This window comes from Ochotona curzoniae, unplaced genomic scaffold (genome assembly GCF_017591425.1).
Source record: "Ochotona curzoniae isolate NIBS_2020 unplaced genomic scaffold, NIBS_Ocur_1.0 contig_4754, whole genome shotgun sequence".
Taxonomy (NCBI): Eukaryota; Metazoa; Chordata; class Mammalia; order Lagomorpha; family Ochotonidae; genus Ochotona; species Ochotona curzoniae.
The window spans coordinates 1,409,259-1,426,240 of NW_024466378.1; the positions used below are offsets into that span (position 1 = coordinate 1,409,259).

At 43.8% G+C, this 16,982-nt stretch overlaps 1 protein-coding gene across 1 annotated transcript in view; it reads right to left on the reverse strand.

Moving 5' to 3' along the window:
• Window positions 1–16,982, reverse strand: part of MPZL1 (myelin protein zero like 1) — a 69,270-nt gene that overhangs the window by 3,485 nt on the left and 48,803 nt on the right. Inside the window, exon 5 of the mRNA XM_040987560.1 lies at window positions 15,963–16,065. Within this exon, the coding sequence (XP_040843494.1) occupies window positions 15,963–16,065 (103 nt within the window). The remainder of the gene's footprint in view (window positions 1–15,962; window positions 16,066–16,982) is intronic.

Sequence of the window (16,982 nt, forward strand, 5' to 3'; positions counted from 1 at the left end):
AAGCTCCTGGCCAGGGCTGGCTATTGCAGCCATCTGTGAAAGTAAACCAGTACATGAAAGATCTCTCTCTCTGTTTTTCCCTCTTTCTTTGTAGCTCTTTCAATTCAATAAATACATCTTAAAATTTTCCAAATGCCCTTCAGTATAACTGATGAGGCTCTTTTTTCCTGTTTTAAACCAAAAGCTAAAAAAGACAGAACTTTAAAAAGTCATGATCTATGAGAAAACAGCCATAGACAGAGTTAAGTCTATGTGAGAAAGATTCCTTATAGTCTCAGCAGGAAGGAAGACATGAAAGTTCCAGAGAGCTGTCAAGTCTGACACAGGAGAAGGAGGGCAAGGGGGCCGCTGGGGCAAGAGGGGAGGAGGAAGGGCCAATTGCCCCTGTTTGGTGGAAGAGGTCGGGGCTGAGGGTTCAGCCGAAGGTGGGGACACGGCAGGACCACTGCAGTCAACCTGGACGTCCAGAGAGTGTACAGTAATAAACAGCATTCACTTTGGGAGAAGAGTTTAGTATAACACTAACAAACATTAATTTGCCCCCAATCTAAGGGAATTCTTGAGAAGTCTAATAGTGTGTTTAAGCTTACAACACTGGAACTGAAAGCTCAGTAGCCAAAAACATGTGGAGCACCCCTACCCCCACCCAGGAGGACCCCAAAATTCCACTCTTCAGCTCTAGCCTCCGCAGCAATGACAAACCCAGGAGAGAGAGCTGTGCCTCGGTGTGGGTCAAAGTGGAGTTCTTAAACAACCCTCAGGGTCTCAGACCCACGAGAACCTGGACAGGACTGCAGTCTCAATGTAGCCTTCTGTGAACTTGGCAGAGAAGCCTCAGTGGCCTTAAGCACATCTATAAACTGGTAAGTATCAGTTTCTCTACCCATAAGATGGCACTGCCATGCACAGCTCAGTCTGTGGGCACTTTTAACGATACAGCAACACAGGCAAGATGGTCCTCAACACACTTGAGCTGCTGCTATGGGCATCAAACACACTGAGGCAACTGATCAAGGAACTCGAATGGGCCGACTGTGTGTGTGTGTTCCACAGGTGACACTCGAATGCCTGTCTTGGGCAACAGGCACAGGTCACATGGTTAATACTAAATCACAGAGCCTTTTCTATGCAAAATTCAGAAAGCCACATGTTAAAGGCTAATGCACAGGAAACAAACACAATAAGCTAAGCCAGCCCTCCAGTTAGACTATATAATTGCCTAATAATAAAAAAAACCCACACTGTAATCCCTGAAGAGTTGTCAGGAATTTTAAGGCGTGTTCATGGGAGGAATGTGCAGTGCGTGACTGATGATAAAGTGGCTGTCGCCTTGTTCCCTCACTGCATCTGCACTCTTTGCCATGCAATGCTGCAGCTCTTTCCATCCAGCGTAGGAATCTAGTCCTTCCCACCCTGCACCCGGGCCAGGCGAGTGACTTGCCTTGCCCAGTGGAATGAGGCAGAGATGATGCTGTGCAATTTCTGCACCTTGACCTTCCTCTTGTTTAGAGATCTGGGGACCCATTCAACCACGTACTACATGAAGAAGCAAAAGTGAGCCTGCTGGCTGAAGGGACACACATGGCCCAAGTGTCCTCTGTCTGGCCAGTGGCCTGCCAGTTGTCAGACTGGGAATGAGACGCTGTAGATTGTCTAGCTTCTGGTCAACCCCCTAGCCAACTGCAGATACACAAGGGAGCCAGCGCAGATCAGCCAAACTCAGACCCAAAGATCAGCCAGGCTGAGCCACAGAATTGGGAGCCAAAAGGGTGGCACGTTAGGCCACCACCTCTCAGGGTGGTTTGTCATGTAGCAGTAGGTAAATAACTGATATACTAGGTAAGTAAACAGGAAAGCTCAGCGGCATCAAAGAAGAAAAAGAGCACAGAATTCTCTTTGAATAACAACTGATAAAACACCATAACCAGGTGTTTGAATGGGAGCAGTCTTGTCTCACAAGGCAGAACACAACAGCCTGCTGAGCAAGACTGGGAACACGGACGGACGGGATCCTTGCTGCTGACGGGCTAGGTTTTCTTCCAGTTGCTTACACTGTCTGTTACACTTCCTGCCTTTCCCCTTGGCGTGTAATCAGGTCTCCGATCCCTGACTTTGTCAGTGCACTGCCTGCAGTGGGCAGCCTATCCAGCAGGCGCTGGGGGACGGGACGGATGTGATAAGAGATCCTGAAGAAGTGTGCGATGTGGGTTGGGCTCAGGGATCTGCTGCTGGAGTTTGTGTAGAACAGCCAAGCCTGGTGCTGGGTGCTCTGCAGAAGCTGGAGGCACCTGAGGCTCTGGGGAACACACCAGCTGCAGGATCTTGATTTTGAGGGACAATGAAAATGCTCAGGATTTCTTCTTACCAATGTCATGCCATTGGTAAGATATTCCCTTTTGAGTGTAAGATTAAAGGAGAAAACACCACCTCCACCACCACCACCAGCAACACCACACCTCCACCAATCCAACACCACACCACCACCTACAAAACCTTATCGGTTAAGGTGCATCTTGGTGCTCACCCTCCCCACAAAGAATCAAAATAATTAAGTGTAAAATGTGGATATTTCCTCCCAACCATGTGCTGCACAGAAAGGTCTTACCTACCAAAAGTGTTTCAACAAATAATCTATATATTCACTTTTGAGTCCCACCTGCAGGTGGTTGGACAGGGCCACGCCGTGTCACTCTGTGGGCCTTGACACAGCACACAGGTCCCACATTCCCCAACCCTGCGTCAGAGGAACAGCGCCCAGCACCCTAGCGTAGGGTCCCCGAGAACATCCGCTTGCACTGTGCGTTCTAACAAAGCACCTTTTTGTCATTAGTTTCATTGCTTTTTACAAGCCAAGCAGAAAAGTAAAACACAGTTAGGTATAACAGAAAGACTAACAGTGATTACAAAATATAGATGAGAGAAACCGGACAGCACAGAGTGAGAACGTGTCTTAGACTCGGACAGATGGAGGCCTAACCAGCACTCCGGCCCCACCTGGAGACTGGGCGGCTGACCCAGACCTTAGCTACCAAGGACACAGCTTCCCCCTCTGCAGGAGTAGAGGCTATTAATACTTATATCACACATATATGTAACTCATTTATTTGAGAGCCAGACAGAGAAAGTGAATTGCCATCTATTGGTTCATTTCTCAACTGCCCACAGTAGCTAGAACTGGCCTGGAGATCAAGGCCAGGTCTACCAGATGGGTGTCAGGAATCCAGCTATTTGAACCTCCATTCCTGCCTTCCAGGGTGTGCATTTGCATAAAACTAGAGTCAGAAGCCAGAGCCAAGAATCAAACCCAGGCACTCTGATCTGGGACATGGTGTCTTAACTGACAGGCTAAACACCTGCTCCCTGGTAATTTCAGTCAGGTGTTCTGTTTACCAAAAACAAACAAACAAAAAACCCAAAAAACAAAGACAGGTGCCTGGGCATTAAGTTGTATTTTTCATAAATTTCTTAGGGTACTAGTACTCTTTCTTTTGGTGGGATAACGTGGAGATATTTATTCATCTTAGCAGTAATTACTAATCCCTTCAGAGCTTGCAGACAGGAAAATAGAAGTGGTAGGTCATCACAGGAACTCTTGGAAGAAAACTTTCAGTGGCTGGTTGGCAATGGCATCCCCCTGCCTTTGCTATAGATCTGCCTAACTGAGACTGCCTAAACTTGTCCTGATCTAACACGGCATACCATGGGCCCCTAGAGTTAAACATGTGCAAAGAAGAGGGGGTTTAGAGACGGACTAGTACCAGCCCAAGGGTTCAGAGAAAAAGATGCCGAAAATAACTAATGCTCCCCAAGTAAACATCGCTAGTTAATCCCAGGCTTTGAAAAATGGTGTGTAGCCCATTCCGTTGCTTAACACTAATATGCTAACTTGGAATTTATTTAAATAAGGAAGTGTCCTCTCATCCCCCATCCCAAGGTTCTGATGTGGTTTGACCGCAAAGAGCAGCCCTATGTCCCACTTCCTTTGCAGACACTGGGGGGGCGGGGGAGACTGAAACATGTGTCCCACCCTCTTCTTGCATTACCCAACCCTGCTCACCCTAACCAAAGGCCCACATGGGCATGCATCTCTCTTAACAATGTAAGTAATACTAAAAATAAAAATAAAGGGGGGGGGAGAAAGTCCTCAAACTTCTTAGCCAGAATATTAAAACATTTTCTGTACATCATGGAAAAACCTAAAAAATGACCCAAATATTCTAGAATGTGGCAGGGTTCTTTAGGGAGGGACTGGGTATGAACCAACCCTGTCATTTCCAGACAGCTCACCAGGCAGACAAGCATGGCAAGCACTCAAATATCCGTGAAAGTGACGAAAAGACATCACAATGGGATGATTGCTAAACGCTAAGCTTGGTTGGATTCAATGAAAGGTTTTTACAAGGGATCTGGCACAGTAGTCTAGTGGTTAAAGTTCTTGCCTTGCATGCACCAGGATCCTATATGGACACCAGTTCATATCCTGGCTATTCTACTTCCCTTCCAGCTTGCTTCAGATCAGCTCAGCTCTGGCCATTGTGGCCACTTGGGGAGTGAACCAGAGGATAGAAGATCTTTATCTCTGACTTTCCTTTTCTCTGTAAATCTACCTTTTCAGCAAAAATAATTTAAATATATATATGTATATACTAATTTAAATATATATGTATATACATATATATATATATTTATGACTCTCACAAGTTTCCTAGTAAGATGACATTATCATGGCTAGTGATGCAGGCATCCCATAATGGAGGGCAATTTGAGTCATGGCTGATTCACTTCAGATCCAGCTCCCTGCTAATATGCCTGGGAAAGCAGCAGAGGATGGCTTACGTACTTGAAGTCCTGCCACAGTTTTGGGAGACCCAGGGGGATTTTCTGGTTCATAGCTTTGGTTTGCTTCATCTCTAACTATTGCTATTATTTAAGGAGTGAACCAGTGGATGGAAGCTCTTGTTTGCTCACTCAGTCACTCTGCATCACTCTGTGTGTCAGATACTTAATAAAAACATGTCAAATCAAGTTTTTTAAAAAAATACATATCTACTTATTTTTATTAGAAAGGCAGATTTTATGGAGAGAGAGCAGGTCTTGCATTTACTAGCTCACTCCCCAGACTGCTGCAACGTCCAGAGCTCAGCTGAGCCTATCTGAAACCAGGAACCAAGAGTTGCTTCCTGGGCCCCCATGGGCATGCAAGGTCCCAAGGACTTGGGCCACCCTCCTCTATTTTCCCAGGTCACCAACAGAGAGCTGAATCCGAAGTGGAGCATCCAGGACACGAACTGGTGCCCTTATGGGATGCCACAAGGTGGAGGATGAGCTTGACATAAGCCCCAAGTAAGCTTCTGTATTTATTTACTTTTTAAATTTATTTTACTGGAAAGGCAGATTTACACAGAGGAGAGATAGAGAGAAAAGTCTTTGTCTGCTGGTTTACGTTTCATATGGCCACAATGGTCAGAACTGAGTTGGTCTGAAGCCAGGAGCCAAGAGCCAATCCTGGATCTCCCAAGTAAGTGAGGGACCCCAAGGCTTTGTGGGTCATCTTCCACTGCTTTTCTAGCCACAAGTAGGGAGTTGGATCCAAAATTAACAGCTAGGACATGCTGGCCCCTTAAATATTTATTTATTTATTTATATGACAGACAGAGTTAGTAGAGAGAGATCTTTCATCTGCTGGTTCACTCCCCAAATGATCACAGTGTACAGGATTGGGTTCGGCTGATCCCAAAAGGCAGGAGCTTCTTCTGAGTCTTTCATATGGGTGCAGGGGATCAGCGGACTGAGCCTTCCTTTGCTGCTTTCCCAGACACTTGAACAGGAGCTGGGCTGAAACTAGAGCAGCAGAGACGTGAACTGGTGCCCATATGGAATGCCAGAGCTACAGGCCGTGAGTTATCCCACAAAGCCACAAGTGCTCACCCCAAGTTTTTCTTAAACTGAGAAACTTTACTGTCTATGAACAGTAATATCATAAGAGTCATAATGAGAACTCTGTGAAACACTGGCTCTCAGTCATGTTTTGAAATTGTTATCCTACTACTGCCCCCATTTAATAGAAGAACAAACTTAAGAGAAAAGCTTAAAAAAAAAAAAACCTCAGATGTATTGGCTGAAGGCAGCACTGTTAGATGATGAGAAAGTAAAAACAAGTTCTTGGAAAGTTATTAAAAATAATACCAGAAAGTAAATCATCAAGTGGGAAGATTAAATTGCAAAAATTTTCTAAAAAGTAGAATAAAACTTCAAACTAGAAAACAACAGCAATAGAAGTGTCGATCTAGGAGGTGGTCCAGTTCCTAACAGGAATTCCTGTAAGAAACAGAAATTGCAAGGAGGGCAATTGCAAAAAATAAAGGGAACATCCCTGAACCTATGGACATGGTTTTTAGACTGAAGGGGCTCAGTGAGCATAACTAGGACACTGAATAAAAACATTCAATTTACAGACTTTCAGAACACGAAAGATGCAAAAGAGTTCCAGAGTGGGGGAGCAAAAGCAGTCCCACACAAGAGCAGGAATCCAAATCCAGTCAGCTTTCAGTCAGTGTTGTATGCCACAAATCAAGAAGTCCTCGGCTTGGGCCCGGCGGCGTGGTAGCCTAGCAAAGTCCTCGCCTTGAACACCCCGGGATCCCATATGGGTGCTGGTTCTAATCCCAGCAGCTCCACTTCCCATCCAGCTCCCTGCTTGTGGCCTGGGAAAGCAGTCGAGGACGGCCCAAACCTTTGGGACCCTGCACCCGTGTGGGAGACCTGGAAGAGGTTCCAGGTTCCCAGCTTCGGATAGGCACAGCACCGACACGGAAGATCTTCCTTTCTATCTCTCCTCCTCTCTGTATAAATAAATCTTAAAAAAAAAAAAAGTCCTCAACTTGCTGAAGAGGACTGACTCCCACCTGCAATCCCACTCAACCAGATCATCAACCATGTTCAGGGGAGGGGATAATCTTACATTTGCTAAAATCCCACCTTCTGTGCGACAGGTTTTAACATCGGTAGCATGCACAGAATTTCAGGAGGCTGACCTCTGTGGGGCTCAGGGACCAGGAGGTCACTAAGTCAACAAGGTGGTGACTAACAGTGAAGGTCACTGGGTTATACGTGGTGAATAAGATGGTGGCCAAGGACAGAGCCCTGGGTGTGAATCAGGGTGAGGGTCAAGTTGTTTCAAATAAAGACTGATGGGCCAGGGCCATTTCGCTCACCTGCCCCTGGCCTATGGGAGCTGGCTTCCAATGTCATGCTGACGGCAATCGGATCCCATTTCTCCCCTCCTGGAATTCCTGGCCTGATGCAATTCGCTGTTCTAAGAAACTCAGTTTCCCAAATAAACCGGAACTGCGTAGCCAGAAACCCTGTTGTGTCTGACTCCTGCGCGCTGGGAGGCTGGATGGCGGGCAGAAGGTTCCCGCCCTCCCTCAATGGGTACTGGAGGAATCTGTGGGGGAGACCCCGCAGACCTCAAGGTGCAGCTGCCTTCACTCTGCAGTTGATGGCCTCATCCTCCTACTGTAAGGACACCCGCTCTCACTCTGCCCTCTCTTCCTTCCTCCTGCCAGGGTCTGTAACAGGGCCCACCCAGCTCATCGGGAGCGCTTCCCTCCTCAGGCCTTACAGCTGTGAAGTCACGTTAGGGAACAGCAAAGGGATTCCAGGCCTCAGCATGGGGATGTTTTTGGGTATGCCATCAATCTGTCTACAACGTAATATCCCAGCGTTTTTACTTTCTGTGCATTCTTTCTCAATTAGTTACAGATAACATGTTCCATTATAATATGCAAATTAATTAAGAACAATGAAGATCCGATCTCCCAGACAGGAATCAAGAAAACTCCTTGCAAGAGAGGCCAACAATGACAGCTGGGGGGCAGCCTATAGCACCTCAAAGCCAGAAGATTTAATCAGATATAGATTTCTAAGGATAAAATGAAGGCAACAAAATAGGTGATGTCTGTGTCAGAGGGTTTTTTTATGTTTAGATATTTATTTAAATATTTATTCATCTATTTGGTGAGAAGTAGCATTATAAAGAGTGAGGGAGATGCAGATCTTCCATCCACTGCTCCATCCCCCAGATTGCTGCACTGGGTATAGCTGGGCCAGGCCAAAGCTAGGAAGAGCCAAGAGCTCCATCTTAGTCTCTCCCACATGGCACCAAAGATTCGCATAATCTTCGGCTGCTTTCCCAGGCGCTTTAGCAGGGAGTGGATAGGAAGTGGAGGAGCTGGGACTCAAACTGGTGCCCGCATGAGATCTGGGAGTTGCAGGTGATGGCTTAATCTGCCATGTCACAATGCCGAGGTTTTTAATTCTGTTCCAGAGTTTTGAAATGGAATATAAATATGTATGAAAAATTAAAACAGGGCCCGGCGCGGTGGCGCAAGTGGTTAAGTCCTCGCCTTGCACGCCCGGGATCCCATATGGGCGCCGGTTCTAATCCCGGCAGCCCCGCTTCCCTTCCAGCTCCCTGCCTGTGGCCTGGGAAGGCAGTTGAGGACGGCCCAAGGCTTTGGGACCCTGCACCCGCGTGGGAGACCCGGAAGAGGCTCCTGGCTTCGGATCGGCATAGTATCGACCCGTTGCGGCTCACTTGGGGAGTGAATCATCGGATGGAAGATCTTCCTCTCTGTATCTCCTCTCTGTATATCCGCCTTTCCAATGAAAAAATAATAAAAATAAATCTTTAAAAAAAAAAGAAAAATTAAAACAAGGCAAATATGGGCTCTAGGAAAAAATGTCATAGAAGAAAAATAAACGAACACAACACAATGGTGAAGAAACAGGTACACGGAATGTTGCACAACCATCTATTTAACCACGGTCAGACAGCCAGCCTTGGAAGGGGCAGGTGTGTGCAAATGAGTATGTAAGCACTGCTTTGTAGCAGGCAGAGAGGGCATAGGACAAAAATAACTAACTTTTCACTTTTCATACTATGGACTCGACATACGGTATTTAAAATGGAAGCCTTTAGACACAGAAACGCAATAAATGTATAGAAACATGAAGATCAATCTCAGAAGACACAGCCGAAAGAACTTCGGGGAAGAAGTCACAGATTGGGCAGATATGGGACAGGTGGGCTGCCTTTTTTTTTTAACTTGCCATATTAATTGATATTTTAACCGTTTTCATCTAATTCCTTGATCACACTGGCAAGATTGGAAACCTGAAGCTGATACAGCAAGAGCATTAAAAAGACAAGACTGTGATCTGCTTCCAGGATATAAGCTTCCTTCCTCCTCTCTCTAACTTTTGTCTCCACCCATAAGGCACACTAGACTTGGTTCTAGCTTGCTTTTTTTTTTTTTTTAAATAACTAAGGCTTTTAAAATCATCAAGGTTTAAGTTCTGTTGACATCATGACTCAAGTGGAAAGTGACTTTTGTACTGTTAACAGTTTCTTCAGAAGTCCAGTGAAAGTTCAGCATAAAGTTGGAAAAACGTAACAACAACATCTCCAAAAGGGAAATAAGATCGAGACCACAACGAATACAGAATATATACTGGTTTTAGGAAAAACACAACAGAGGAAAAGGCCTCCCACAAATGACTGTAGTCACATGGATTTAAAGATAGTTTAAACTGACTGTGCAACCCGAAAAACATTAAGCCAATGCATTTTTATTATGAGATGTCATTTTTTTTAAGATTTATTTTTATTAGAAAGGCAGATATACAAAAAAAAGGAGCCACAGAAAGATTTCCCATCCTGTGTTCACTCCCCAAATGGCCTCAATGGCTGAGCTGAGCTGATCCGAAGGCAGAAGGTAGGAGACTACGCGAGCAGGGTCCCAACGCTTTGAGCCATCCTCCACTGCTTTCCCAAGCCACAAACACAGAACTGGATGGGAAGTGGAGCAGTTGGAAACAAACCAACGGCCATATGAGATGCTGTGCTTGGAGGTGGAGGATTAACCAGTAGAGCTGTTGTGATGGCCCCAAGCAAAACATTTTAGCTTATGAAGTCCCTGGATGGTTGTTGCATCCAAAGTATTTGGGGAAAAATGTGAATGCTCTTATTAGTAATATATTCATAATAAGGACTCTCAGAATTTGTACAAAGTGCCAAGAAATGTAAGCACACAGTATTCAAATTATAAAACACATTAAAAAAAAAAAAACCAAGGTGAGCAAGAAATAAAGAAACAAAAACTGCACAATATAATCAACAGACTATAGACATTGGAATGATGAGGTCTGTTTTAAATTTATTTTTATTGGAAAGGTGGATATACAGAGGAGAAGAGACAAAGAGGAAGATCTTCCATCCAATGATTCACTCCCCAAGTGGTCACAACAGCTGGAGCTGAGCCGATCCAAAGCCAGGAACCCAGAGCCTCTTCCAGGTCTCCCACGTGGGTGCAGGAACTCAAGGCTTTGGGCTGTCCTTGACTGCTTTCCCAGGCCACAAGCAGGGAGCTGGACAGGAAGTTGGGTAGCCAGGATTAGAACTGGCCATCCTGGCACGTTCAAGATGAGGACTTTAGCTGCTAGGCTACCATGCTGGACCCGGAATGATCAGGTTTGAGTTGTAAAACAAACATATTGATATGCTTATCAATAAACAGAGATGATGCAGCGGCATAGCGTGTGAAGCCTGCGACACCAACATCCCATATGGGTACCAGTTCAAGTGTCAGAGAAAGCGGAGAAAGGTGCAAATGCTTGGGCCCGTGCACCCATGGGTAAGACCTGGAAGAAGTTCCTGGCTCCTGCCTTCAGAACAGCCCATCTCCAGCTACTGTAACCATTTGGAGAAGTTAATCAGCAGACAGAAGTTCTCTCTCTCTGTAAATCTGCTTTTCAAATAAAAAAGCAAATCTTCAAAAAATCTGTTTACCAGAGCCTGGCACAATGACTCAGTGGCGACTCCTCTGGCTTGCAAACGCCAACACCCCATTTGGGTGCCAGTTCATGTCCTGGCTATTCCACTTCCCATCTAACTCCCCGTTTGTGGCCTGGGAAGGCAGTGGAGAATGGCACCCAGGTGGGAGATCTGAAAGAAGAGGATCCTGGATTCCGACTTTGGATTGGTTAAGCTCCTGCCATTGAGACCATTTGAGGAGTGAACCAGAGGATGGAAGATCTTTCTCTGTCTCTCCTTCTCTCTCTCCTTTTAACTTTTAAAATATGCTTTTTCAATAAAAATAAACCTTAAAAAATGTTTACCAAATAAACAAAATATTGAAAATATAGCGAACTCTTGGGCCAGTACTGTGGTTCAATGGGCTAATCCTCCACCTAAAATTGCTGGCATCCCATATAGGCGGTTTGTGTCTCAGCTGTTCTACTCTCATCCAGCTCCCTGTTTGTGGCTTGACTAAGCAGTGGAGGATGGGCCAAGTCATTGAGACCCTGTGCCAGCATGGGAGACCCAGAAATGCCTCCCGCTCATTGGCTCAGCCATTACACGCATTTGGGCAGTGAACCAGGGAGGAGAGATGTGTCTCTCTGTCTTTCCTTCTCTCTGTAAAATCTGCCTTTCCAATAAAAAGAAACGAGTCTTAAGTGCCTCACCCACTTTCCACCATGCCTCGGCCCTCCCCACCTTAATCAGGGATCCACATGGCTATATATCCTTCTCAACTATGTAACCAACATCCATAATAAAGTAAAATTACTACAAAAGAGAGAGAAAATATCTAGTGAACTCTTAAGTAATTATCAATTAACTAAAAAACAAACCAAAAAAACCCCCAAAAGCTAGAAGCAAAATTTTCCTAAAATCTAAGGCTATCCTAAGTAATATCTTGAAACTTTAAAAAATGAATACGGCTAAAAAAAACCTAGCAAACTCAAACACATGAAATAATATGGTTTATAAAGGTTTGAAGATGTAAAGGGTAGAATGAGATACCCTAATATATATCCAAACAATTGTTCCAAACGAAGCTAGATAAAATGAAGGAATGAACATTTCAGGATGATGACTGGGAAGTTTCTAGAATTTACTAAAGCCGACAGCTAGTGTTCAGGTTTACGAATTCCAGTAGTAACAACAGAAGGGATTAGTCCAAGAGAGAGACTACTTCTAGCATTCTCTGAAAATGTCTCCCGATTTCAAAGCTGTCTTCACCATTTTCTTCTATCTGCTTATGTGGGGCTTAATTTGCTCTCATTTTGTAGTTTCTTCAGCCAGAAGCCTAGATGATCAGCTTTAGAGCTTTATTCTCTTCGGATGGAAGCAGTTAATGCTACAAATCTTCAACATAAGTTTTGATAAGGTATATTGTTATGTTCATTCACAGTATTTTCTGATTTTTCTTTGACTTCCTGTTTTACTCTTCAGTTATTTAATTAACTCCCAAATATCTGAAACTCACTTGGTATCTCTCTGTGGACTTCTGTTTCATTTCATTGTGGTCAAAGAATGTACTCCACATAATTTCATTCCTTTTAAATTTTAATGAATCTTATGGTCCACAATATAGTCTATTTTGGTCATGAACTAGGAGAAGAAAAATATTCGCTCTTGAAGGAGGAACATTTTATAAACGTCCATTAGGTCAAGTTGGTTCCAGTGTTATTCAAACCTTCTGTATCCTTTTTGATTTTCTGAACACTTGCAATTACTGAGAGGAATGTTGATTTTTTTCTTTTTTGGGGGGGAAAGTCAGATATACAGAGAGGAGGAGAGGCAGAGAAGAAGATTTTCCGTCCATTGATTCGCTCCCCAAGTGGCTGCAACAGCCAGAGCTGAGCCAATCCAAAGCCAGAAGTGCAGAGCCTGTTCGGGGTCTCCCACGCGGGTGCAGGGTCCCAAGGCTTTGGGCCATCCTCAACTGCTTTCCCAGGCCACAAGCAGGGAGCTGGATGGAAAGCAGAGCTGCCTGGATTAGAACTGGTGCCTAAATGGGATCCTGGCACGAGCAAGGTGAGGAATTTAGCTGTTGGGCTACTGTGCCAGGCTCAAGTGTTGAAATTTCTAACTGTGCTATGAACGTGCTTCTCTTCAATTGTCTCAGAATTGACTTCATGTTCTTTGAAGTATTATCACATAGGATTGCTACATCTTCTCATCAATCAATCACTTGATCGAATGAAAAGTCCTTATTTGGAAATATTCCCTGTTCTAAAGCCTATTGTGATCTAATCACCCATATTTCTTTTGATAGTAATACATTTCACTTTCCATTCTTTTACTTTAAAACAACTACAGTAAAATACATTTAACATAAAGTTCACTGCTTCAATCATCATTTCAGAGGGTACAGATTAGTGGTGTAAAGTACATGAATATCACCAAACAACCAAATCTAGAATTGTCCCATCCGACAAAGCAGAAACTCTATATCTATCAGAAACAACTCCCCATTCCTTCCTCCGTCTTCCAACAGCCACCACTCTTTTGTTGTTACTGCTGTTTCTATGAATGTGCCCATGTCAGGCGAAGCATATTAGTGGACTCGCACAGTATCTGTTTCTCGACGTGTTTTTGTGCAGACCTGAAGTGATCTGGAATCCTTTTCCTTCTGTTTGAGGGACTTCTGATGTTCTTATTCTGTGGGTGATGAATTATCTCAGCTTTTTTTGTTTTCATGTTGGAAATATATTTTTGCTAGGCACAGCATTCTAAGTGGATTATTTTGTTTCCTGAGGCAGTTCCATTGTCTTCTGGTCAGTATGCTTGCTGAAGAAAAATTGGCTGTCACTCTTACTTGGTTCCTTCATACCTCTTTTCGTGTGACAATTTTTGAGGATTTTCTACTGATCAGTGGTTTTAATCAACTGGACTGTGACGTGCCTCATTGTGGTTTTCTTTGTTTCTTCAATTTAAGGTTTGTTGAGCTTCTTGAAGTTTAGGTTTTTCATCAAATTTATATAATTTTTAATTGTCTTTTAAAATATTTTTAATCTTTTCCCTTCTCTCCTAAGACTCAACTTAAATGGCTGAATATATCCACTGGCTTACTGAAGCACCATTCATTTCCTCCATCCTGAGTTTTTCTTTCACATTTCCTTCTGCACAGTTTTTATTTCTACTGCCACATTTTCAAATCTATTGATTTTTTCCTTCTGCAGTGTCTGATCCATTGTTCACAGCATTTTTTTTTCCATTTTTAAAACATTTTGGTCTTTAATACCTATTTCTTTCATTTTATTAAAACTTGTACATTCTTAGGTTTACTTATAATATCCATAATACTTGTACTTATTTATGAATTGTACCATCTCTGTCATTTCGGATTTTTTGTTTCCATTGATTGATTTCTCCTGGGTTTGTGCCTTATTTTCTTGTGTCTTTGTATTTTACATTATTGGAAGCTTTGACTTTTTTCTTTCTTTTTCCTTTCTTTCTTTTTCTTTTTTTTTTACTCTTGTAAAGAATGTTGGGTTTTGTGGTGGTAAGCAGCCAAGTTTGACTGTGGGTCCTCAGCAGCCTTCGTGCTGGTGTAATCTAGCTGCACTGCCAGGGCATGACCATTCCGAGCATCCCCACCAACAGCCTGTGTGCTGTGAGTCTCCCCACATGGGCTGTTAGTAGCACAGGCTTTTTTTCTTAGTGCTGTGGAAATTCCAGACACCATTCTCAGGTACTTCTTTCCCAGGTCTCAGAGAATTTCCACCCACGTATGGGCAAATGTGTCATCTGCCAAAGTTCAAGGCATCTCACTCTAGATCTCTGTCAACACCTCTCCCAGCCTCTGTCATTTATGCTTTTCTGGTACTTTGCTCGTAAGTCACGGGCCTCCCCAAACTTGGTTTTGAACTGTTCCCATCTTCCTTCCCTGCACTGCAGTCTAGAACTGCCTCCAGGCAGTAATTTGGGACAGTTGCAAGGCTCATGTGACCTGGTTCTTCTGTTTTATGGGTCCTCATGCTCTATACTGTTTTCCAATGTCTGAGAATTTGGTGTTCCGTTTTTTTGTTTTTTTTTTTTCTTAGCATGCTTTCAACAGGAAATCAACTTCCATTGCAATTCATGGCAAAACAAAATATTTCAAAGGTTTCTTCAGGTATTATGCTTACCTGTAACTCTCAGGCCTCAGAACATAAGCCCCATTCACAATCCAAACCAGTCAACTGAACTAAGGTATTTCATGCAGTCTGACCGACCAACAGACAGACAGACAGACAGACAGAAGAAGACCAAGTCACGACCCTGATGCTTTGGTAGGAAAGGTGCTATTTCCAAGCCTGGGTTCCAGCCCCTACCCTGCCACTACCTGGGCCAGTGTTTTCAGAAATTTAACATTCTAATACCTCACTTTCTCACCAGTGAGACAGCTTCCTGTCCACATATAAGAACTGTGGAATAAGGGTACAGATACTTCTACAAAACACTGTCACTCCCTTTCCTTCCTCTTAAATCCCCCAGCCTGTCCCTAACTAATGTCCACGGGACAGGGGCATGGCCAGATCCCTTTAAAATACTTTCCACCTCAGAAGAGTCAAGTTGGTATCATGCTATGAAATGTTTATTATGCTACAACTGTAGGTAAAACAGCACAGCCAAAACATAATACTAAACCAACTATGCTAGATGTCCAGGCTCGATCCCAAACAGAAGTTATTTTCCTTCTGAACCTTCTGCAAGTGGAAACAAAAACCAGTTCCTGTTCATTAAGCCTATAAATCACATTGCTAGCTTAGTTTTATTTTTCTGAATAATTCACAATTTTTTTGGTTTGTTTTATTATTAATACCAAGAATATCAACCTTCTCTGTCAATTTCTTGGCTCTCAGAGGATCTCATAACAGAATCAATTTAACCAGACTGACTTCCTTGGGGAAAAAAATCATTTATATCTGACAAAATCATTTCTTAAGTCTACCTGATTGAGCCAGAGTTTGATGCAGATCCTTACTCGGGGCACAGTGCTGTCTCCCCAATTTCCCACTGATTAGCCTCTCCCTCCTTTGCTGTGTTTGTTCTCACACCCAGGGAAGGGTCCAAGCACCAAGCTGCAGAGCACAGCACCACAAGCAGAAGGACAATCAGCCATTACCTGGTGTGATCCAGAAGGCAGGCTCTTTACCAGGCCCTCTGTGTCGGAGGGGGACTTCCGTGGAGCCTGCTTAACCGGTGACAGACTCTCTGATGTACTGCAGCTGGTGAATTGGCAATTCGGAGAACAGATGTAAAAACAAGGAATTAAAATAAACAGAAACAAAACTCCAGAAATGCAAGTGACGGCAAGATGAAGCAGCAGATGTATAAAAAACAAAAGACACAAAACAATAGCTATCAACATGACCGTGTGTCTTAGAGCTATTATCCCTCTTTGACAGCCACTCATGTTTCTAAGCCAATACATGACTCTACTGCTTGTGAAGGCACAGCGGCCAGCGTGGGGTCCTCTTCACCCAGTTGCTTGTGATGACACTGAGGCTCAAGTCACATAGCACGCTTCCCTTGCAGGACAGGCTGGAAGGAGCAAGATGTCTGCCTCTTAACAAAATTTGCTTTTACAAACATAAAACACAAACTTCTGAATGTATTTAAAAAGCTACAGACATACATCCAGGCAGGTGATCTTGGTTCCTCCCATTTTCTCCGTTCTCTGGTTCCTCATATTTTGCATATTTTGTCAATACCACAACCAAAACCAAAACAACGACAACCACAGACCCTGAAATCCAGGAAGTCATGCATGGTGAGAAACTATGGAATGCCATAGCTCAGAGGCTGAACATTTCCAAGGCCACAGGAAGGCTTGAAAACAGCACTATCTCATACATAAATCAGGGAAAGTAAATGCCAGGAAGTTACTCATTAGAAGAATTTCTTAATGAGATGTGTCATCCACAAAGGTTAAATCTTTTATGACCCATTATTGTAAAAACTTGAGAGTTCTGGGGGAGGACCACACTTAACTAAGACCAAGGCATGCCATGTATCCTACAAACCGTGCCTTCTCTGAAATGGGAGCCTCCATGCCCTGAACAAAATGGCTTAATTATTCCAATGCCAAGGGTCTCATTCACTGATAATAACACATATTAAAGAAAACATGTACACACGCACA